Below are 24,826 nucleotides of genomic sequence, written 5' to 3'. Positions count from 1 at the left end.
CGTCCCCGGGTCCCTCTCACGTGCTCTACCTGGGTCTGACCTTACGCACACGCAGCCGCTGACTTACGTGAGCAGCTTTCTAACGCCAGGGAGATTGCTCAGACGAGTGAGGTTCGGTATTCTTGGAAAGTGAAGTAACTATCATTCTGACTAGAGAGAATTATTATTATTCCCTCTGGGGAAAGAGCACACTCAGAATTTCATATGAAGTTTTCAATGCCCTACAGACTTCAAAATTAATGTATAGAATTTCAGCGCGCGAGCATACCTGATATAGGATAATGCAGACTTCTTTGATATGTCCTATAGAAAGAATCTTAAAATGTATTTTCAATTTACTGGTCTAGTGCCTGCCATTACATTCGCACAGACTTTCAGCATAAGAGGAAGGCGAATCTCTTACTCTCTGTAAATTGTTTTTCCACAGGAACAGTTGACGAGGTGCCGTCATTTCGTTCTCTTTAGGAAAGGAGGCGGTGCAGCCAAATCCATTACAAATTCCCTTCAGTGGCTCCAAGCACTCCAGCGACAACACGACCCGATTCTCTGCCCTCACACAAACGCCAGGCCTGAGGTGAAGTCACGTATCACCCACACGGCACGAGCCCAGATTGGGGGAACACCAGCAAAGCCTACTAGTACTTTTATTGTAACACAGCCCTAAAGAGAAGTCCCGTGCATCCTGTAACACCTGCTGAGCAAAGACTTGGTAGTGACAGTTATGGAGGCGAACAAAGAAGATATAGCAAGGACTACACCTGGAGGAAAATAAAGACACAGGTTTTCCAACCATTATCTAGAAACTCACCTTGGTGAGCAGCAGGACACGTTTCTGCAGCCGTCTGACCAGCGCTTCGTGCTGCTCACGTTTCTTCTTCTCATCCAAGAGCTGGCTCTGAACCCGCAGGATTTCCTCCTGTAGCTGCTGCCGAGCCTTCTCCAGCATCCGGGCACTAAGAAACATAATAGAGACCTTGGTCAGATCAGAAAAACCTGAGAGGAGAAGGGTCACCACGATACCAGGACACTGGGCTGGAGCCATTTCACCCTACAGTGGCACCACTGCAAACCAAGGAGCCGCAGCCCCATTGTCGGGTCTTCTCATCAAAAGATGCGAGAACCACCCCAGTGGCAGCCTTGTTCGGCACAAGATAACCAAAATCATGGAGCCTCCCATAGACAAAGCATTTAAATAATCGCATATCGATTTCAAAATCAACCAGTGGAACCTGTGCCCAAGAGCAGCATCTGCGGTGATGGAACACGAAGCGACGCCGGCGTGACAATGGATGGTCCCTTCCCCATCCCAACCTCAGCAAACATCTCAAATTCACTCTCACGGATATAGAGCAGAAACACTCGCCACCTTCTTATTAAACAATGTGAGAGTTCCACAGGATGGAGACTTGTTGGATTCTACAAAATAAATCTGTATCAAAAAATCTCCTAGAAGCCAATATCCAAAGATGGAAAATAGCAGGTTGAGTCCTGTGAAACGCGAGATAAAATTAAACTGGTATTCCCCTCTCCAAGGGGCTTGGACTAAGACAGACTTTGCTAAGCTTGTGCTAAGACGGGCTTTACAGCCACGCACACGTGCCAGTCTACCCGGTTTACAACATGTCACCCTTCAACACAGGGCAGCACAGATGGGGAGAGCAGACGACTTCAGCTCCTGTCTTAAGATTCATTAGAGTTTGTTTAACGATATTCTCTTTTTATACAAAATCCTCATCAGCCGCGTTCTATCAAATTAAATCACATTACAGAAACCTTACTGCAAATATTATATGCTCTATCAAAGACACTTAGTCCTGATTAGAGGCAGAACAGGAAAAAAATATGCAAATGTAAGATTAAATACTAAAACCCACCCAGAATCTTGCATTTGATTATTTCAAAACATGTTGATTGGACAATGGAGAAACCTTTATTTTCCTAATCTCCCAATATTGTGACCTATGTCTATAAGTGCTGGGTGGACTGAGTCGACACTCACAAAGAAAAGAAGATACGTGCTGGTTTTCCTTCTTGAAATAATGAACAATATTTGAGATCCACCTCTCATGGAGAGCACAGAAATGGAGCCGCAGGTTTCCTCGCTATACAAAGCACAAAACTCAACTTCCTTACAACTCTCCATACTGAGCCAAAGCAAATTACTGAGATCCTTTCTCCCTCTCTTAGGACAGAGTGATAATTCTTGTAGAAACCGCAGCAAATACAACATGAACTGTCTGTATAAGAAAGAAAAATCAAGGAAAAAAAGTAGTTCTATTTCTTATGGACACAAAAATGGGTTTGAAAGCAGGAGCCCAGCAGCAAATGCCACTCGAGTCAGCCATGGACACTCTTCTTCCACACTGATGACACCTACAGCTTCTCACAAGTGATTTCTTGCTCAAAACAAGCGTTACAAATATATATAAAATGGGCCCAAAGTTCTGCATTCAACATAAGCCTGGAGAACTGGCATTTTTTAAAATCTCTGGGAGTTCAAAGTAAACCTTTTAAGCCTTAAAGAGAGAAAGTAATTTCTGTTTATCAGCCTATTAATGTTCCCTGTTCCACAGCCCAGTGAATGAGATGCCAACATCTTTCTGTTCTGAGCTGTTGAGACTCTTCATGTTTCGCTCTTCCCTTCTGTAATCCACTTTAATGTAATCTTAATGATAAAACTTTATTTTCCAGAATGTTCTTTGAAAGACTGAGAACAATGACGGCAGAGAGCGAATACTGAAGCCGTAAGATACATTTTAATGATCTCCTTCAAAAAATTACAAAAGCAGCTGCCTGCTTCTCGTCTCCCTCCCCAATGATCCATAAAGCATTATTGTAATCATTCCAGCCTTTCAGGAGCAAAGTTACCGGCTCAGAGATACTAAAAACAATAACAGGGGGGCAAATAGGATGCCAGAGCCAGTCTGTAATACCAACCGGAGAGGAACACGAGAGATCCACAGCGGCACAGGGACTATTGGAAGAGCAACACTGTCTGGGTCGGGTTGCAACTCAGGGAAAGATGAGACACTGGCACAGAAACAAGGATCACATCAAAGAGAAAGCACCAAAAACCAGAGTGTGGATGGGAAGAGCACTGAAGATGCACAGAGGGGAAAGGCGATGACAGTGCTATGGCACATACACAGCGGGAAAGCAAAGAAACGCGGCAACTATCAACATCGTCATGACAGAGTCCAAAATAAAAAGGTTAGTACACAAGCTAATGAGGCATAAAGGAGCAAGGGAAACCGGTTTGTAGCAAGACATTTGGATGAAGAAAAGCACATCCGTTCCTGAGGCTTGACAACTCGCAGCCTTTTCAGCCTGTCTACACATTTCCACACAAAGACATAAACCAAGTGGAAACTGATAAACTGAGAGCTTGAACAAAAATGTGGTTTTTCATTCTAGTTCTTCTCCCAAGGGTTTTAGAACCAACAGGAAGAGGCGTGAGGAGCAACAGGGTAACTGCAGCATGTCCATGCATCATGCATCCCGTCCGGGCGCTCCCTCCAGCCCCCATTCCTGTCCCGGACTTGTTCCCCTGTTAGACAGGAATTCAAAAGGAAAGACAAATGGGAAAAGGTGACAAAAAGAACCCAACGTAACAAGGGACAGACCGCGGGAAAGGAGGGGCTGGGAAAACAGAAACGTTTCCAACTTGTGTTAAAAAGGAAAAGAAATGATCCATGATAAAGTGCCGGTGAATGGATGGGTGTGGGCTCCGAGCAGCCCGCTGCAGCATGGAGCTGCATGGACTCCGAAGTATGAGACATGTAGACTAAAAAAAACCAAAGGAAGGAGAAGATTATTTTAGACTATTTTACTACATGAAACAGCCCACAGTCAGTAGGAGAACAAGCTTTCTTCTCGCTATTTATTTCTCGCAAGTCTCCAGCAAACATCTACAGACTCTCTCTTGGTTCACACTTTGTATTTTCTCAAAGGCCCTCGTGTATCTCACCATCATTGGGCCTTCATAAATCATTCAAAAATAAGTGGTTGCTACATTGCATTGCTGCTTTAAATACAAGGACGACTTGAATCATACTGAATTTATAATGAGGGGACAACATAAAGAGAATTATTCTTCTAATGTGGACAGGTGGAACGGGTAAGACACAGACAAATGTTTAGACCTTTACTGGTATACTGACAATACACTTTATTGGTGAGACAGTATTTAATTTCACTCCCTAACCAGCAGCCTAAATATCAGGCTTAGAAATGCAATTCCTTCAATGTGAACGGTTACAGAACAAAAATACCACTAATTGTATGTCACAGCCCCGGTGCAACAGCAATAATTGACTGGCAGGCATTAGGATTTACTAAAAGAAATTCACATCAGGCACCCTCTGCTTCCTTTCATTACGGGGTCAATACACCTGCTGCAACATACGTGACTCTGCTGACCACAGTAACCCAAAGGAACCAAAACCAGAACAGTGCCAAAATGCACAGGCCAGAGTGGCTCTGTCTGAGCAGGTATTCAATCAGGCACACCACGTGAGATGTACTGTCACGCTAATAAACATGCTTTCCACATCCACCATCGAGATGAGGAGGAAAGCAAATTCTTAATTAATAAGTGAGAGACTTCTGTGTTTTGGTTTGGAGTTGAAACATGAATAGTTTGTATAACGCATCCAACACGAACTTCTGGAATGTAAAATATTTCAAGGCATAAATGTCCTTTTCCTAAGCCACCAAATCTCAAGTGTGCACAGGGCAAAAGATTCTACTAAAGGCATTTACTTGGTGAATAAAACTTCTGCTGGCATTTAAAAGCCACAGTGCTTGTTGTACGCTTACTAACTTGAAAATGCTGTTGTCTTGAGTAAAACTGGCTACAGGAAAATCAAGCTGATATTGAACACACAAAGCGATTTATAACAGCTTACACAGACGACTCCAGCAAGGGCTCTTTGATGTCCAAATGCTCACAGCTCTTGTTCTGGATGAAGAAGTCAGGAACACGTGTATCTTGAGCAAACTGATTCCCTTTGCAGTGCTTGGTAGAGAAGCAAATACTAAATGTTCCTAATAAAAGGCAAGTGATTAAAAAGCAGGAGTTAAAAACAACAGTCCTCTATGATTATTAACACATAGCCTGTGCAGCGTGTATCATGTGTCTCTGTATCGTGATTTCGTACGTGGCATTTGGCAATTACGAAGGACTGCCTGTTTTTAAAGAGCACTCACTGATAAGGATTTTCCACTCCCACTCTGAGATAAGAATAATCCACCCTGTACAAGTTAAAAGTGTCTTGGCAACACTGCAGAGAACAGGACGCTCACTATGGCAATGCCTTCTGACCATGGACCGACACACCGGCTGAGCAAAGACGCTCAGATCCTTCAAAATACATCACAGTGAGCCGGGAAGAGAACATCTCCACTCGATGATTTCAATAAGAGCTCCACGCTCACCGGGTCCCCTTTGCAGGTCCCAGTTCTTGCTCTCCAGATACTGGTGAGGAAAGCTGTGGGCAATACGTCAGCATGGAAATCCATGGAGCTCCAGCACCAGAAGATGGCAACTGGCTGTTCCCTTCCCCATCACATCCCAAACCGGCTCTGAACGCTCGGCGCAATGCAAGGAGCAAAATACCGGAGAATGGGAACTGTCATGGAAAGGGGGAAAACAAACGAGGCTCCAAAAAACAAGCCCAAGGAGGAATTCTGAAGGCAACCCTTTTGTCCAAGCAGATCCCAGGACCGCTCTGCAGCTGCCTTTATTCACATCATCTAATTCACATTCTAAATGCTTCCAAGTGTTATTACACTTTTTTTTTTTCTTTGAAAACAAAAATGACAACAACTGAAACAAAACTGGGAATGAGAAAACCCAAAGATTGAAATAATTACTAATCAAACCAGAGGCCTGTACACGGGATGATGAAGTCACTGGCCAGCTCTACCCAGTAATTTCTCTTCGTGTCGGCTCTGATGAGTTTTATATTTCTAACATTTCATCAATTTGAATCACTAAATTCAATTTGCATTCTCAGATAAACAGAGAGGGAATAATAAATACTCTCATCTGACCTTGAAGTGTGAGACAGAAAATTGCCCTCCATGATTTCATTTCAGTCAGAACCATAATGAATAATGCAGTTGGCCCCATCAGTTACCAATCTATAATCACACTTGTGGGCTGGATGAACTCATGCCAAATATGATGAAGAAAGTCAAAACTTCTCACTCTTTTGGTACAAGTCCTTTTCTGCTTCTCCCTCACTATGGGGATTAAGCCTCTACCTCCATCCTTCCCCATCAAACCCAAATACAGTTTCCCAAAGGGTTTGAATTTGCTGCGCAATCAAAAGTGAGGTGAAGGCATTGCATAGTTTTCTCAACCCAGTCCAGTATTATGTGCAATGTAAAAAATCTCATGTAAACGCCTTAAATTGGAGAATTGTCCCTCCCAGCAAGCCATCCGGTCACAGGCCCAACTCCCCAGACAAACGGTGACAGGGACAGCACAGGTCACTAAGGATATTTCCAGTTTCTGTTGTACATTCAAACCAACACATCGTGAGAGCAGAAACTCATCTGGGAATCGGCAGCGTGAGAGCCGGGGAGCTGTGAAGGATAAAGGGCTGAACGAGGAGTGAAAATAAAGGAAAACTGAAGTAGGGAAAGAAGTGAGTGGAACAGTTGTGCTGAATCAACTTGTCAGCAAGGAAATCTGCTGAAATTCTATGGTCTTGACAGTTAGATAATAGCTTATCTTAATAAAATAAAGATGATCAAACTGTTTAGATGCGAAAACAAAACATTAAACCCTCCGCTGCAATATAACAAGTGAGCCCTCGCAGACTCATGACTCATTACAGCTCCGTGAAGGTTCTGCCGATCTGTTTCAAATGACCTTTTCCAATGAGACCTCATTTCCAACGTGCATTGCTGTATTCCACACTGAAATGAGTATTGAAATGAGCCTTGTCTATTACTGTTCAGTCACTTCCTTGTTTTTAATATCTGAATCTAAGGCTACCTGAGTGAATTCACAGAAACACACTTGTCTAAAAGATTCCTTGCAGAACAATTCAGTGACGGACCCTCACCCTAATTCTCACTGAAATTCAAAGTTGCGGCTCAGCATTTCAGCATCAGGCTTTTGTCAGTGAAACCCCCCCAGGTTATGTGAGGAAAACCTGTCAGGTTTTCACTGGGGACTCAGACAAGGATTTGTAACAGGTCCTTGTTGACAACAAATAAACCCAATTAAGCACTTACCCATGGGACACCAGCCCAGATAAAAGCAAAGGAATGGCTGAAAAGTCACTTCTCTATCTATACCAAGCACCGGGACAGACTGCTGTTCTTGGCTTTTCCTCCTCACAAGCACCAATTTAACTTCATCTCATATCCGCCTCCCACCTGCTTTGACTCAGCGGCCATCAAAGCAGCTCTGCCATGAGCCAAGCCGCACTAAGCACAGCGTTGTAACAGACCTGCTAGTCCTTACATCCATGATACGGGAGCATTTAAGACTGCGAAGTTCTTAAAAATTCCATGACCAAATAACCTGACCCGTGAGCAGGAATTTCCCAAGTGGGCATAAGCAATGTGACATGGTAATGTATGATCTTTTCTACCAGACTTCAATAATGAATCGGGATTCTCTGCTAACTGCATCTGTTTTTTTAAGGATTTCTGCCTCATTTGCTGCAAAATTTGGAAGATTAATAAAGCAGAGAAATTGCTTAAAGAGAATGGTCCCACATTAAGGCAACTGAAAGTCTCACCAAAAAATTGGTTCCAATTCTTGGCTGTGCCAGAGCCCCCAGATGATACCACCAACTCTTCCAAGGTAGTTCTGGGTGCTTAGTCGCTACCTGTTTAATCCTCTGTGCTGAGCTCAAGTGCTGGGCACTGACACTACTGCTGACATCAACAGCAGCTACTCCCAACATACGAAGCCTTGGGTAATGCCAAGTGTTTCGAAAGAACAAGTTCTGAATATTCCAGAATGGCATCCCCAAAATAAGGCTACACTTTCTCCTTGGTTTACATCTGGTATAAAAGCGTTAGCATAAGAAATAACTAATTTTATCTGTAGAATGAATAGAAACATGAATAGCTCCTCATTAATCCAACATAATCCACCATCTCTGCCAAGTGAACCCTGCACAGTATAGGAAACCAGACGAAGGAGGCATCAGGTGACTTCAATTCTGGCATTTCCTACCCTCCGACAGCTTCACCTTGCAACCCTGATGTTGCTTTCCAAGTTACTATTTTCTATATGTGGCAAATATTACTTTAAATTGGGAAGAGGGGGGAGAAGCAAGAACATATATCTAAGAGTAAGAATGAGGAAAAACAGCACAGTTAGCAGAAGCTGCCCCCAACCTATCCAGCGTGGGATTAGCTTTGTCCCAATTAAATTACTTCTTGTATACATCCATTTGGGTGTGTATATACGCAAAGACAGACCCACGGAGCAGAGAAGAGCTGGTCTCCAGCCATCTGGTGTCAGATAACGAGACTAAAGAGACTGGGGTCCAGGAGTATCTGCCATTCCCTCTGCAGCCCCACTGCAAGCCCAACACACACAGCTCAACCACAGACCCTCGCTCCGCTCAGACAAGCAGAAGAAAACCGCTTTCTCGGCCACCGCTTCCAAGCAGCGGTTGCTCCCCATGCAAAGGATACGCTAATGAAGTCCTGCTAACGTTATTCCTAAAACATTCTACGGATGTTTGTTCTCCCTGTTGCCACCCAGAAATCACAGCGCTATTTGAATCTTCCACTGGTCTGTTGACATTATTAGGACTTACCTGCAGGGCACAGAGACCTATTTTCCTCTAATTTCTCTCCCCTAAATTAGCTCAAAGAACCCTTGAAGCAATATAAGGCAAGAGGAATAAACCTGTCACTGTGGAAGGAGAACTGCCAGAACAACTATATTTATAGCCCTGTTACACCAATTCTTCTGCATCAATATTTTTAAATGTTTAATAAAACAATACCATTTGCTATGCAATCTTTTTATAATGAATACTTTATACAGAAGGCAGTCAGGTGGTCAGGTAAACAGCCTTTCTGCAGCAGTTGCAGGTTTCAAAATCACTAGATGAGCACAGAGGTCAGCTGCTTTACTTTGGGGTGAAGTTGTGATAGGGAAGTGAATGTAAAGACGTGGCAAACAAGTCACTTTCCTTCCTTATCACTAACACAAGAACAGCTCGGTTCAAAGGAATTTGGTTTCGGCCACAGGGGAACGTTGGAGGGACGGGATGGCAGCCCAGAGTGGATTCAGCAAGCGGGGTGAGAAGTTTCCGCCCTCAACAGCAAAGCACCAAGCCCTCGGATTGTTTCCACGGTGCTTTTAAACCAGCAGTTTTACGCTGGATTAAAACACAGCAGGAGCCCTTGCACAACTGGTGTCTGGGCTGGAGGGTTTGTAACGGCTCATCACATCTGGAGCTCCACATCTGTATGCGGAGGGACCCAGAACTCACCTCCTCCTTCCCCAGGCAAACAGCAGCACCACTGAGGTCATGCACCAACCTCTAATTTGGATCGCATGACAACTCCCTTTTGGCTAATCCTCCTTAGTTTCCTGTGGAATTGCTTATTTTTGGACGCAGAGGTTGACGGAACACTCTTCATCTCTCTTTCCCGGGATGTGGAAGAAGCGTGGCCTTCCCCACCTTTGTGGGAGTCTCTCCATAGCAAAGTCAACACACAACGGCGGAGCTGCCAGTTTGCTGTTTGCAAACATTGCTTCCCGCAATGCAAAGCAACACCGAGCGTTGTGGCATTCCCAGCAAGGGCCGGCAGCTGTCAGACCCTCTGGTCACACCGCGATCAGCGCTGCTTCATCTGCTCCCTTCCCAGCCCACGGGGATTTGGGCTTGCATTTCTAACACAGAAATCAGTTTTATTCCCATTCCGCCTTTTAACATTCACTTGACCATGCCAGCATCATTTCTCCACTCTCCATCTGATGGAGAATAATGCAGACAAGCCCTGATAAATCTTTACCATCCAAACTCTCCTGCCCTGGCAGATGTTCCTCTGGCCAGTACTCAATAACTAGGAAGAACTGATTTGATGCAGAAAATCAGATGTTCAGCCACATTATTATATTCGGTTACAGCAGTCTGAGAAGGACGAAAACAATCGTGAGTCTGCAAAATCAGGAGTGGCAGGAGGTGAAAAAGGAGCAATTGTCCACTGTCTCTTTCAATAGAAGTACTAAACAAATTAATGGAGGAAAATTCATCATGGGCTATTAAATACCTTCACCTTCAGCTCAAGAAATCCTTACGCTTCCAACTGAGGAAGATGTGAGAAGAATCACTGCACATTTGCTCCTTTATTAGACTTCCCAAAGTTACAGCACCGATTCATTGGTTTAGGTAGGTTTTTGATCGGATTGCAAATCTGGGGAAAAGAGTTTAAAAAAAGGGGTTTCTTATTTTTCATGCACACCAACAGATCTCCTCCAGCTTGCATTTTACTCAGGTGCAGGTTTTTGCTGCGTTTGCTTAGGTGAATATTTTGTCATTTAATCTCTTTCATACCTGAGTTATATTCAATTTCCAAACTGTAAATAAGTAAATATTCTCTCAGATGCAGTTTGCCAGCTCTTGGCTACGGCAGCAAGTGGTCCAGCTCATCAGTCTCTGCTACCATAAGGAAAAAAAAGAAGTATTCAAAAACTGCCCCAAATCTCCCAATATGTAAGAATTCAGGCCACAACTGTCTATTGTATTTGAACATAGTTGCGTTGAGGTTTTCTCAGTGTTAGGAATGGACGGCGTTTCCACGGGGAGCCGCTTCCTTAGCGCCACATTGCGCTCCAAAGGCCACGGCACAACACGGCTCCAACTGCACCGTGACCGCGGCACCCAAACGGTGCACAGGACAGTGAAAAGGATCACGCACCAAAGAGCAGGTAAAAAGTGGCTACAAGTCACAGGTGCCTCACAGACACATCTAAAGACAAGGTTGAGATGCAGTTCGATGGACATAAAGAGGTGACCAGAGCAGCAGATGTTCCAGAGCAGAACGATCCTCCCCTCCCACTGCCCCCGACTCTTCACAGCACCTCTCATCACGGATTTCTGTTAATTATGTCAATAGGAATTAAAAGGACCATGAATCAGCTCCTCATGCAAGGAGAAGAGATCTGCTTTGGATCTGTTCTCCAGTCAACAAACACACAGTACCCATGTTCAGCAATTTCATGTGACGATAAGAAGTAGGAATACCAAAGCAAAATTCCAAAGGCTCAGATTTTCCAAAGAGCTCTTCTTTTAAACAGGTATCGACAGAAACCAAAAATGAACTACAGAAGAACGCAAAGGGCACAAAAAATAACATGTGATTTCACATCGAGTGGCCACCTGCATATAGAGAAAACCAGAAAACCGTTCCTATTCTAAAGGCATTTGGAAATGTAAACCTTAATACGCTATCACCACCACTTCCCACAGAGCATTCCGACATTAAGAATTTATAGCCAAAACAAGAAGGTTAAGAACATGCAACTGGAAAACACAGAGATACTTGGCAAGGGCGATTCATCTAGCACTTAAAAAAATAGGGGTTTTCTGAAAGCAAAGTAAGAAAGCTAATGCTGCTGATGTGTGGGTTTCTGCAAACTCCTTTATGAAAGAAAGAAGAAATTTTTAGGCGGAAAACCTTCCACAAGAGCTTATATGGGCCAGCAAAATGAACAGACAAGGGAAGAGTTGCCAAGACTGAATCTAAGAAGCCAAAACGAGAACAGGGATGCAGGACTCGCTCTCTCTGGAGCTGCCACCACCACAACCAGCAGCGCCGGTCCCTGCACGGCCCACATCACATCTCCACGTTCGATACAGGCACTTTGGCAGGCGATAGGTGGTTTGTGCTCAGCGTGCCCTTCGATTGCCGCCCGCCTCCCGCCATCAGCTCCCCTGCTGCCTCCATCGTACCTCATTAATCAAACCCATTCTTCCTGCTTATTTCCTTATCGATCCGCTGCCTCCCGCATGGGAAAAGGTGTCAATGCATTTAAGGGCAAGCACCTGCTTACAGACTCCAACCTTCAGCTGCTTCCTGAAAGTGCATTTTTTTTCTCGCTGGGTAATAAGATTCTGTGGTTAAAGGAGGTTTTCGGTGTTGGCATTGTCACAAAATGTTCCTTGTGTCCTACTTCAGCCGAGCTGACAAACTCTCTGCTTGCTGTCAGTGGACTAATGAGAAAAGAAGCACTTCTAAGGAACTCTGGACACTTTTGCATTGCAAAGTGAAAAGTAGAAAGTGAGATATTTCAGCGACGTTCCATTTCATTCCAAAGCCCCATAAAGAGGAAAGAAAAGAGGGAATATTTCTGCACAATCACTGTATCAGCCAAGCAGCTCACTTATTAATCTCTCCTTCCTCCACATTCGCTGGCTTGGGGGCTTGGAAAGTTGACACTTGACTTGAAAAATGCCAACTCTAAGCAGTTTATTTCCTCTTGAACTTTAAGAGCTGACTGAGACAGAAGTGACCTTTAAAAAGGCAGGGTTAGTTCTTGTATGAATTGATAGAAGGGTTCTTTGCTTACACAGCACAGCAAGGTACCAAGCAAATCTCCTATGCAAACACCCCCTTCTCAGCAGAGGCAAGAAGAACAACGTGTTCCATCAGCCACAAGACTCACAAGACTGAAGAACCTGGGACCTGGTGACCTGGCTCGTCTACATCAAGAAGGGACGACTATGTCACAGCCATAACCCAATGACCTTACATACACACAGAACAGACACTACACCAATACTCGTAACCTCAAGACACCTGATCTTCCATCACAAGGAAGCAGCGCGGGCATGACCAGCATTAAGTACATCCACTAACCTGGACCTAAATCCCACCGCCAGCCCAGACCACAGACCCGCCAAGCCCGGCTGCTGCCAGCGGGACGGGCAAAGCACCAGGACTCCGCTGGGACATCTCGCTGGTTGGTGGGACTTGGCTTCCATCAGGCTCTGCTGAAGCTGCTGAAAAAGTAATCCCTACAAAGCTCCATTAATGGTCTTCAATGAAAGACAGTTTGAAAATGCAAATCAATATGCAACAATACCTACTAATAATACTCACTGCCACACCAGTAGCCAGAAATGTAACTAGGCAGAGTATTCTTGTCTGAGGTCCACCACACAATTCATCCCACCAGATGTCCAAAGAAAGGCAATGGAAGGATTTTGTGGCATCAGAGGATAACCCAGGGGTTGTGAGAGAGGAAATCCACAAAGCAAATATCTGGGATGCTAATGGGTATGGGAATACAGCGGAGATAAATAAAGGTAGTTTGCCTGTGTGCTAATAATGACGCTTAGTTGAACATCATTTGAAGATATAAAGCACCCTGTTACGAGGAACGCCTTTGCGTTAAAGCAAGATATCCAAATTATACTTCATTTATCCAAATTATACTTCATTTATCCAAAATAATATCTGTTTCTCACTCTGTAAGGAAGGCAGACGTGGTCATTTCAATCACGGCAAAACGCTAACGCAGAGGGTGAACCAGCATTCCATCGCTAGGCAGAAAAATCATGGAGTTAGGCTCAAATTTTAGATTTTATTTATTTAAATGATGTTTGATTTTAGTCTTGATCTTGGTCTACCGTGCCACGCTGACTCCTGGCAGTGAAGACTGATGGAGTTCAGAAATCTCCAGCGAAGTACCAAGTATCGCTTTGCCATTAGCAGCAATGAAACGCTTCCAATGTAGCATCGGCCACACTTGATAAAGAGAACCTGTGGCTATTCTGTGCAGAATTCACTTTTCCTTCTTCTCTGGGAGGAAAGCACACCTCAAACTCACCAAGGCAGACAGAAGTCAACCCTATAGTGGAGGCTAACTCAATAATGAATCATTTCTATCGTTATTCCTAAGGTTTGGAGAAGAATTCAGGGGGAGAAGAGCTGGGGAGCGATGCTTTGCTCTCCGGTACAACCGGAGGCACCACGAAGAACCGCAGCCTCAGTGAGGTATTGAGAAGAAACTCTCAGCATCTCACTAATAGTGGAGACTTAGAAAACTCCTGCACCTCAAATATATGTATATTTATTTGTCTGTGTATATATATAGACGTGAACACATGGTACTTATCAATGCGTATTATAGGAATACTTGTATAGTTTTATCCTACACAGCCTTGCAAAAGTAGCAAGTATTGTGATTAATTCTTTTACATTCTATTAAAATACTGGCTGATGTTTCTGGTAGGGCTTTTCCTAAGCGTATAATCACTCAGAGAAACCTGTTCACTGCTGCGGCGCATTGGAGAGACTCCCCTTCCAAAGTTACCGTACAATCACTCCTGCTTAACAGTCAATTTAACCGTGTTTAGCCTTCAACCATCGCTTTCATGCACAGAATTCCGCATTTGGGAATCTGATTCTTGTGCATAAACAGGCTTCTTAACATCTGTATGGTAATATGAAAACACAAAAATCCGAATTTATATGGTAGATGTATAACTACTGCAAAACAGATTTGCTCAACTGTAATACACATCAAACAACATTAAAAAGCAGTAAGAAACTGCCATCTTATCTACATGAGATGTACTTTGAGACTTCTAACTTTTGCCTGGAGGTTTTAATTAAAGCAACTCATGTCCCAGGGCATTTTTCTTGTACTAAGTCATCTTCCCATTCAGCTGCTTCAAGGACTGTGCTCTCTGTGCTTCGGCACGATCTCGTCACTCCTGCGGGAGCAAACGATAACAGGAACACACACGGATCAGAAAAACATCTTCGAACGAACCAAGAAAGATGAAGAACTAGATGTAAAAGAAGAAATAACTTTGTACCCTTTAGTCAAGAGCCTGTTAGATCTTCGGAAAGATCATTGGGGAGCGGGGGGCTGACACTGGGCTGCGTTAAACTTGAGACTAAGGAGTCCGGCCACTGCTTGTTTCAATATTCCTAACACGTGTGGTCCCAGGTCTAACTTCCAGGAGAGACCATCTTACGTCAGATAAGGGTTGGATTTTTTTCCTATTCTGTTTATTTTTTGGAAGAAAATGGCAAGAGAAAAAGAAGCAAGGATGAGCAAGAGTGAGGATTTTCAGGGGTTATTTTGTGTGCGTTCGCTGCCCAAACTGAGGGACCCGCTCACCCAGGGAAGAGTTTCCTTTGATGTTATGGCTGTTCAAAGTTATTCTCAAATTGCATCAAAACAGTAAATAGCAAAAGCCCAAATCTATGAAAGCTTCCAAATGTACTATACAGTATCATGCTACAAAGCATACATGCCTAAAGGAGTAAATATTATCTGATCTCTAGGTAACTTTATGACTTTTTAATATTTCAAAATGAGTATTGAGAAATCTACTTGAAATCACTTAAATCACTCTCACACACAGTCAATCAATCTCAGTTGAATTCATTAATATATTTACAGATTATTGATGCCACAGCTCGAACTATCCGTTACTGATAACATATACATATTTAACACCTGGGAATATCTTAAAAATCCATAAGCCTGTAATTACTTGTTACCCATTTCATACAGGAGTATTTTAAAAGCCTAATCCAGCTGATTTCATTAGTGCTTTTCTGACAGTTCTCAAACCTACACAACGCTCACCAGTTCATTCCAAGGCAGCTCATGCTCTCGCCCGCAGGATCTCGGTGTTCCAATTCTATTAATGCAGAACAGTCCAGCAAAACAACTGTTTCCCTGGTTTTATAAAAAATTTCTATTGATTGTAAGTTATTAAAGAATCCTTTGTGAAAAAAAAAAAAAAAAGTTGGAGTTTTCCAGTAGCATTTCCAGAATAAAACCAGTTTCACAAGTTCAATTTGTCAATTGTATCTATGAACTAGTTCGTTTCGCCCATCTGCGGGGCACCGTGTGGGATAAAAGCATCGCGTTACAGAGAATTCCGGTACAACCCAACATTTCCATTGCACTGAACAATCAGACCACGACTGTTAACTACAGCACAGCAAGTTCTTGGAGAGATCACCTGGGCAAGTTGGTATTTTTAAACCAGATGAGAAACTTGTATTTGGGGTTCTGCCACCACCACCACCACCATCATCATCAAAACAAAGGCTGAGCAAAAAAATCTTGCCTGTCAACCCCTTAGAGTGTTTTTTTTAAGGCTGAATTAAACTGTTAAACTGAAATAAAAGGTTGCAGCTGGAACTAAACACATATTATTTCCCCAGTTTCCCACACAACACCCAGAATTCCGGTGAAACTGTCACATATAAGCAATAACAACCATGACTGGATGCACAAGGTAACACGCAGCTTTCAGATCCACTGAAAGCAAAACGGCTTGTGAAATACCAGTAATTTGTGAAACAATCGTACCCTACCGAGTGTGTGTAATTTTCCATTGGTTACCAGACATCTCATCTCTCTGAACCTGCTGCAGCACACGAGCTGCCACTTGCTTATTTTAGTAACCGCTGTTTATTTCCTCCAAAGCCAGAAAATATAAGTGCTTTCACCTGAGGTGTGTAAGAGAAATTACTTCAGTTTTGCCCCAAACTGAAGACTCAGCTTAACCAAGGGAGTGGAGCATCTCCCGTGTGAGGAAAGGCTGAGGGAGCTGGGGCTCTGGAGCTGGACAAGAGGAGACTGAGGGGGGACTCATTCCTGGGGATCAATATGGAAAGGGGGAGTGTCAGGAGGATGGAGCCAGGCTCTTCTGGTGACAACCAGTGACAGGACAAGGGGTAATGGGTGCAAACTGGAACACAGGAGGTTCCAGTGAAAGAGGAGAAGCAACTTGTTGGGGGTGAGGGTGGCAGAGCCTGGCCCAGGCTGCCCAGGGGGTTGTGGAGTCTCCTTCTGTGCAGACATTCCAACCCGCCTGGACACCTTCCTGTGTAACCTCATCTGGGTGTTCCTGCTCCATGGGGGGATTGCACTGCATGAGCTTGCCAGGGCCCTTCAGCCCCTGACACTCTGGGATTCTGGGATTCTGTGAAGTCCTCAGCACGTATTTGAAACGTGAGCCACAATCTGAGTTTGCAGCCGCCATGGCTGAGGTTGGCAGATTCACAAGTTAGGGGTTTCATAGGGGTTTTTCTGAACATGCTTGTTTATCCCCTAAGAAACATACCAGCAGTTTGATGTGAACAAACGTATATAAGATTCCTGTGAGGTCTTACAAGTTGTTAAGTAGAAAATAATGGTTTTAGCACATTGCACATTTCTGCATTGGCAAGTGCTGGCGCCGGCGTTCCTGAAAAATACCAACAGGCAGAGCACCAATATTGAATATTCAAACAATTTCCAGTATGTATTCCACTTTTTCCTCAAGCTTTTCTAAAAACATCCCAAGCAATCGTGTTAAATAACATCAAATCTATTTATGTAAAGTTAATTGCAATGCCTGTTTTCACTGACATCTGAAGACAAATCTCTGAGCCAAGAGAGAGCCCTGAAGAGAGACATAAACTAATCCATACACCCGTCTCAACAATCTTCCTTTGCCCTCCCGAGACTCCCCGCTGAATCTTGAAAACCAAGATCAATTTGACATCAACTAATTGTGGTTATTCTCACCATCTTTTCAAGCAAGGGCAAGACAGAAATCCCAGTGGCACAAGCTACCAATGCAGAGTTTGGACATTGGAAGGTAAAATCTGGATTGCTGAGAAGATGACAGACTTACAGTTTCATTAGAAAAAATTAGTGTGTTTTTGCACAAGATTCAGTGTGCATTGATTAAAAAAACCCAAACAATGGTGTCCAGCTGTGGCCCCTCAGTTCCAGCAGGACAGGGAACTGCTGGAGAGAGTCCAGCGCAGCCACCAAGATGCTGCAGGGAGTGGAGCATCTCCCGTGTGAGGAAAGGCTGAGGGAGCTGGGGCTCTGGAGCTGGACAAGAGGAGACTGAGGGGGGACTCATTCCTGGGGATCAATATGGAAAGGGGGAGTGTCAGGAGGATGGAGCCAGGCTCTTCTGGTGACAGCCAGTGACAGGACAAGGGGTAATGGGTGCAAACTGGAACACAGGAGGTTCCACTTAAATTTGAGAAGAAGCTTCTTCCCGGTGAGGGTGGCAGAGCCTGTGAAATACAGAGTGTGATCAACCACGATGCTCTGCTGGTAGCTCTCTGCATCTTAAAAGAAAATAAAATAAATCAATCTGAAAATGCAATGCCTCCAAAAAATAAGGTAAAAACCCCTAATGATTATATTTAATAGCAGAGTAGATCTTACTGTAAATGCAAGGAAAAAGAGACTACAAATAAATATGAGACTGTAATAGCTGTAAATGTCTTGCCTTTAGGAACATCTAATTTATTTTTAAAGGTAGGTTCTAAGTCTCCTGTTTGCTCTCCTCCGGGTCCCATCGACTGCGGCTGTGTTAACATAAAGCTTAGTCTGCTCTTATAGAACAGCTGAGCAGCTTAGTTTCTATTCTAATTTTCAAGCAAAGGTCAGACCTCAGGTAGGCTTTTCCACTCTTGTTTGTGCTGCGTACAGATGTGTTGGGGTGGGTCATCTTTTCCACAAAATTTCTAATGAAGTTTCAGCCCAAACTGGTTTGCAGGAGACACTGCCATTTCTCATTCAGCCACGTTTCTTCTTAAAAGTGTTTCAAGCCCATTAAACGCAGATTCGTGTGTCCGGGAGGGTCCCTTGACAAACACAGGACCTTATAGACTTCAAAAACAAGAGCGAAAATTTCCCGTGTTTGCTGCGAATAGCAGCGATAATTAACCAGAGAGATGTCAATTAATTTCATAAATGGATCATTTTGAACATTTCAGTGTCCTGAAACTGGTTTGCGCCTGGGATTGAGACTAAAACTGGGCATTTTCCACCCTCTATTCTGAATATGCCCCAAATACATTCACTCCATAAACCCTGCATAGCGGGGAAATGGTCTGATGGAGCAAAACTACTATAAAAATGGGCATCTCACCCCTAAGCAGGGGGTTGCGGGCTGACCGAGGAGCGGCTTAAGCATTTACTGTTCATTTACCTGCGATTATGCATTTTATTCTCTAATCTGAAGTGTATGTGTATGTACATACGCACATAAAGTCCTGAAGTGTGACATTTATGGATAACAGCGCAGCTTGGGGAAGAGGAAATGTAAGTCTCACGTCATCCATAAGGCTGCAGTAGCACTTAGTTAAACATCATCACCCCACTGATCGCACTCATCCGCAGACAGTTGTGTGCAAACAGCAAAGAAAATCATATAAACACTTTGGCATTGCTTCTGTTCAAGACAGATTAAGCCCGAAAAGCGAAGAATGGCATCGCAGTATGCTAAGTGCAGAAGACGCTTCCAAAACTGCCTCTGAATCACAGCAATTAAAAGGATTAGACGGTGACCCTCCGACTCCGACCAGCGTGAAATTGTGCGGCTATGGAAACAATTAGTATGAAAGGGGAAGATGCACTTTGTCTCACATCTACAGTCCAGCAGGGTTTTTCTGACCTGCTCAGTGGTTCTTACATCACATTTCGAGCGTCTCTGGCTGCGTTTCGCCCTCCACGTGAGCTAATTTTGCTCTGAAAACACACGTCGTCTTCCCCGATCAACCAGCAAACTTTGGATCAGAAGCCTTGAAGTGCATCTCTTTGCAACTCATTTCAAAGCTCTGCAGCTCGTGACTAAGGGCTTTACCAGATCTGGCAAGAGCAGGACTAATCCTCTCGATTTCTGTGCCAGCCCAGGAAAACAAAGTGTTTCTGGGGAGAAATGTGTCGTGTAAATGCTGCTCTCCCATGAGCAACGTGCCGTCAAGTGCCAGAGCATCCCAATCAGTTCAGCCTCATGCTTTCTTGGCAATGGTCTTCAAGCTTGGTATATTTTGTCCCATTTTCCCTTAATGTTTTTTCTTGAATTATTTTTTCTGTACGTGAAAAATTATGAAGAGATTGAAACTGAAGGTAAAAAACCTCCAAACTTTTGGTAGGTCCCTGCCTTGTCATATTTAATCTGTGAGAAATAGGCCAAACCCCAATACTTAGCACTCTAAAAGAAACCAATCTTCATACTTTCTAAATGAATCAAGTTTGAACTAAACCTACAGACTGGCGAATCGCCCCGGTCAGAGGCAGCAGGCGATGCAGCCCCACCAACCCGAGCCAAAAGCCCTTCATAGTCACAAACTCCTCATCTCACTTTGCAAGGAGAATTTCTCCATGCAGAAACATTACAAAACCATTTTCCTCCTCTTTCATCTTTGCGGAACAGCGCATTATTTCCATGCGGCGAGCCCCGGCGCAAGGGCATTAAAATCCAGAGTCATTAGGATGACCGACCAGCCAACAGTCATTTCTAATGAAATACAGCTGCACATCTCTTGCTCCAGACCATGAGATCTCTGAAACTCCCCAGTCTACCCAAATGTAAGTAGAATTTCATCCTCTACCCAAATGTAAGTAATAAGGTACATAATCCCATTGTAATTTCCTTAAATGAGAAGGAACTGGCCGCCTGGTGATATAGAGAGAACAGAAACACTGGACCAAGTTAAATCACCTCTTTGGCTTTTATACTATATATGACAGGGAAAAGTATATTTCCAGCCTATATTTCCATCATACTATATATGATGGGAAAAGGATCTTTGTTAGTGTCTTTCCAGTGATATATTTTTGACACAGAGGAAATATTTATAAAAAGAGGTTGATGCATATGAATAATTAAGAAACTCAAGCCTCCAACATCACTCTATTGCATCATTTCATTCTGAACATGAAACACCCAGTACCAAAACTCCCAACATTACAAAAGAGGGTGAATTCCTCCACAGTGTCTGCAGGCAGACAAGCAGGCATCGCACGGGCACTCGGAGCTAACGCAAACGTTACACAGCGGCTGCTACAAGACTAAATGTGGGAGACCTTGCACCTCAGCAGGACGCGGCGTGCTAAGGAATCTCCCTGCAGTACTAAGATGGGTTCTGGTCATCTTAAAGCATGGGCAAAACTTGTGCATGTTTGCCTAAAATAAACCCATATACCCTATATAAGCCTGTAAACCCATTTCTTAGCCAAATGCCCCAAGTTCCAAACAGCAGCATAGGTGACTTGTTTTAATAAATATCATTCTCAACATGCGGTACCAGACACCCTCTTTTATGATCCCAAGCCTTCAGTTCAGTGTCTATATAATGTGCTGAAGTTATTGAGCCAGCTTGAAAAGTGATTTCATTGCCACACAGGAATCATTTGCCAGAAGACAAAGTAAAACTTGTTATATCTTCAGGACAGGTCTGGGAAGGGGAGAAGCTTTCAGACATCTCGGCCTTTTTGCAGCGTCTGAAAGCTTGTCTGGCTTTACCAGAAGTATTAAATGCTCTAATAAGAGGCACAGACTCTGCATACAAACCTCTTTTACAAACTTACACCAACAATATAACAATAATTTCACTCTCATGAGAGCAAAATGTTGAGAACCTCCTTGATACTCTGCCCAATTTGCGACTTTATTCCAGAAAGGCTGGTGTTGAATGAACTGCAAATGGAGCCCAGAGCTCTGAGGAGCTTGAGCACCAGGACAGCCTGGCTGCCCAAAATCTGTGGTTAATACCCTATATTCCATGCCATGAGCTCTAATAGAAACTCTTTTAACGGACATGGGCATTTTCACGTTACACAGACTCCTACTGCACGTTCACAAGAGTTTCACAAGGTTTGCGGTCCCACCGCGCTCCTTTCCCTCTTATAAAACATTCCCACGTCCTCTCTATTCAGACGCTGGTTTTCACAAGGCTAGTGAGAACTTCATATCTTCGAAAACACTGTCTCAAAGAATTCAAAGTTATTGGAGAGTGCATTGATACACATATTTCCCAGGGTCCCTGCAATGTGTTCACCTCCAGTCTCAGAAATCAAAACAACCTATAAAAATCTCTCATATAACTGCATGTACACGGGTACAACCCGGGATATCTGCAGCCTGAAGACAGACTTAAGACTTATAAGCAATTGCTTTTTGACTTTCCATAATACTTCGGAAATATTTATTAGTGGACTTAAAAGTAAATTCCATCTAAAATTGATAAAGCAACTCTCTTGTGTTCGGCCACTGGAATATTTTGCATTTGATGATACGGTTATAAATTAATTGCAGCAGCAACGGATGCAAGAAGGAAAATTACCAGGTTAGGGCTCTTATCTGGGATTCAACAGATCTAAGTTCAAAGTCTCGCTGAGCCTCAGGCTTTCAGCTTAACCTCGGGCAATTCATTTAACCTCCCCTGTACCTCTGTTATTCATCTGTACAGCACTGTATTTAATAAGAATGTCACAATGCTTCTTATCTATGGTGTTTATATGATATACATGCACAAAATTCTGGCGCTGGGATCTACGTGTGTATCTATAGACACGCAGAAGACTCAAAACCCAAATGTTTCTCGGTAGAACTTTCAGGATGTGAATAATACATCTGCTCTAAAAGCAGGTAAAAAAACCCCCACATCTCCCAAAATCCCGGGAGTTGTCATAAACCAACAGTCAGAAAGAAGACACAGAGTCTTCTCCCACTATCGGTAGCCCCAATGCAGGAGTACAAGAAATGAGCGGTGCAGCTCTGAGCTAGGGACAGCCAGCTCAGAGGGAAAAACCACCTTCATTTCAGACAAGACAAGAGGAGTGGGAGGAGATAAAACCTGTGAGTTCTGCTCCAGTGTTATGGCGGGGGGAAGCGGCCGTTCCCGCCCTCGCAGAACGCTCCTGTGGTTTCCGAAGGGGAAAGCGAGGCGGGAAGCAGGTGGCGCCAGTTCTGGACAGCACTGAGGTGTCTGCAGGAGAAGCATTTCCATTTTCTGCCCGTCCTGGTGCATCGATTTCTTTGCCAAAACTAAATCAGGACAAGGTCCTAGCAGAGGAGTCCTGGACACAGAGGAGGGACCAGATTTTGAACAGCGATGACAAAGCCCAAAATAAAAACTAGCAGCATTCTGATAACCTTAGTACTTTCCATAACCTGCGGTCAAGGATGGCAGGTAATGGCATTTAGTGTATTTTATCAGATAAAACAGATTTACCTTATGTAGCTGAGCCATATATTAGATTTCCCACTATATCGCTGTGATTTAGCACGCTACTAGGGATGAGGATGGAATGCAAACCAAACAGCTGCATTTCTGCTTCCTCACAGACCTTCACAAAGCACCTCAGTCCAGAGATAAGGAGGAAAGGCAGCCAAGAACCGATCAAATGGACCAACAGAAGATGTTCAAGCATGTCGCTGGAAATAAACCACTTTAAAGAAACGCAGCTCAGTCAAGTAAAGAGGAAAATCTGAACAAATACGAATGCATTTCAAAAGAAGATGCTCATAACAGACTCTCCATGGGCAAGTTGGCTGATAAAGCAGATTCAGCTACTAAAGCAAATGGAATTCACATTCGCATTTAGTTAGTGGAAATCTACCAGATACCCGAGGGTGACGAACATTAAACAGTGTGACATTTTATTGCATTTTTCAGCTTCCCCCCTGGGATTTTTAAGTCGATAACCATTTTTTGCATATAAACAATGTGAGCTCTGAAAGCTTCATTTTAATCCAAGACGTTCCATGCAAATTTAACATGCACAAAGGCTTTTAGTGTTAAGGTTTCTTGGTGAAGGATGACATATTTAAACAGCTAGTGAATTAAACCCACGTGCATGTTGGGAATGGTAAGGTGACTCAGATTTAAACCCAGCAGGTTCTGAAGTACGGTGACTTTGCTCTGCTAATAATTTGCAATTTATTTGAATATTCCTGCTGTATGGAAACTTGTTTAACTGTCTTGTCACGCAGAAGATGGATTTCCCCAACACCAACCTGCATTATTATTATTAACATTTATGTGCTGCCACACTTTGCACCGAATGCACACATATTCCATTTTTAAAGACTGTTACTATTCCCCCAAAATACTCACAGCAGTCGCACTGGCTCAGATCAAATCTAATCCAGACCAGCACTCTGTCCTCAATGGCAGACAAGGAGGAAAAATACAAGATGAGGACAAAAGCACAGAATCACACAATCCCAGAATATCAGGGGTTGAAGGGCCCTGGCAAGCTCATGCAGTGCAATCCCCCCATGGAGCAGGAACACCCAGATGAGGTTACACAGGAAGGTGTCCAGGCGGGTTGGAATGTCTGCACAGAAGGAGACTCCACAACCCCCCTGGGCAGCCTGGGCCAGGCTCTGCCACCCTCACCATGAACAAGTTGCTTCTCAAATCTAACTGGAGCCTCCTGTGTTCCAGTTTGAACCCATTACCCCTTGTCCTGTCACTGGTTGTCACCCAGAAGAGCCTGGCTCCATCCTCCTGACACTCCCCCTTTCCATATTGATCCCCATGAATGAGTCCCCTCTCAGTCTCCTCTTGTCCAGCTCCAGAGCCCCAGCTCCCTCAGCCTTTCCTCACACGGGAGATGCTCCACTCCCTGCAGCATCTTGGTGGCTGCGCTGGACTCTCTGCAGCAGTTCCCTGTCCTGCTGGAACTGAGGGGCCCACTTAGACTTCTTTATTAAAAACTAAGTGTCTCCTACTGTTTTCTATCTCTGAATTCACAAAAGAAATAACTTAGACAATCCCTGTTTGCTCTAAGAAAACTAAGAGGAAAACGATCGGTAGCCCGTATGAGCAGAGGAAACCAAAAAGTTTCCGCACCAAAACAGTTTCCTCTACCTCAAAATCTCTCCCGCTGCCTTTCTTTTTTTGAACATTTTAGCTACATCTATTGATTTTCCTCCTCCTCCTTCAGGGAATATTCACAGATGTGCGAAGCCACCTCTAACAACAACATTAGCTGAAGCAAAAAATGAAATTTACACTTGACTGCTTTCCTCAACAATGTGCAATCACCATTTAA

The 24,826-nt window shown here is 43.8% G+C and overlaps 1 protein-coding gene across 7 annotated transcripts in view; it reads right to left on the bottom strand.

Moving 5' to 3' along the window:
• MAD1L1 (mitotic arrest deficient 1 like 1) overlaps window positions 1-24,826 on the bottom strand; it is a 349,235-nt gene that overhangs the window by 248,312 nt on the left and 76,097 nt on the right. For all 7 annotated transcript variants that reach the window (XR_010466404.1, XR_010466405.1, XM_065031475.1 and 4 more), the window contains exon 12: window positions 809-953. Coding sequence is in view for 5 of the 7 variants with exons in the window: in XM_065031475.1 (XP_064887547.1) it covers window positions 809-953 (145 nt within the window). In the remaining 2 variants the exon portion in view is untranslated. The remainder of the gene's footprint in view (window positions 1-808; window positions 954-24,826) is intronic.

This window comes from Columba livia, chromosome 15 (genome assembly GCF_036013475.1).
Source record: "Columba livia isolate bColLiv1 breed racing homer chromosome 15, bColLiv1.pat.W.v2, whole genome shotgun sequence".
NCBI lineage: Eukaryota > Metazoa > Chordata > Aves > Columbiformes > Columbidae > Columba > Columba livia.
Note: the sequence above shows the minus strand (reverse complement) of the source record. Positions and strands in the feature narration are given on the sequence as shown.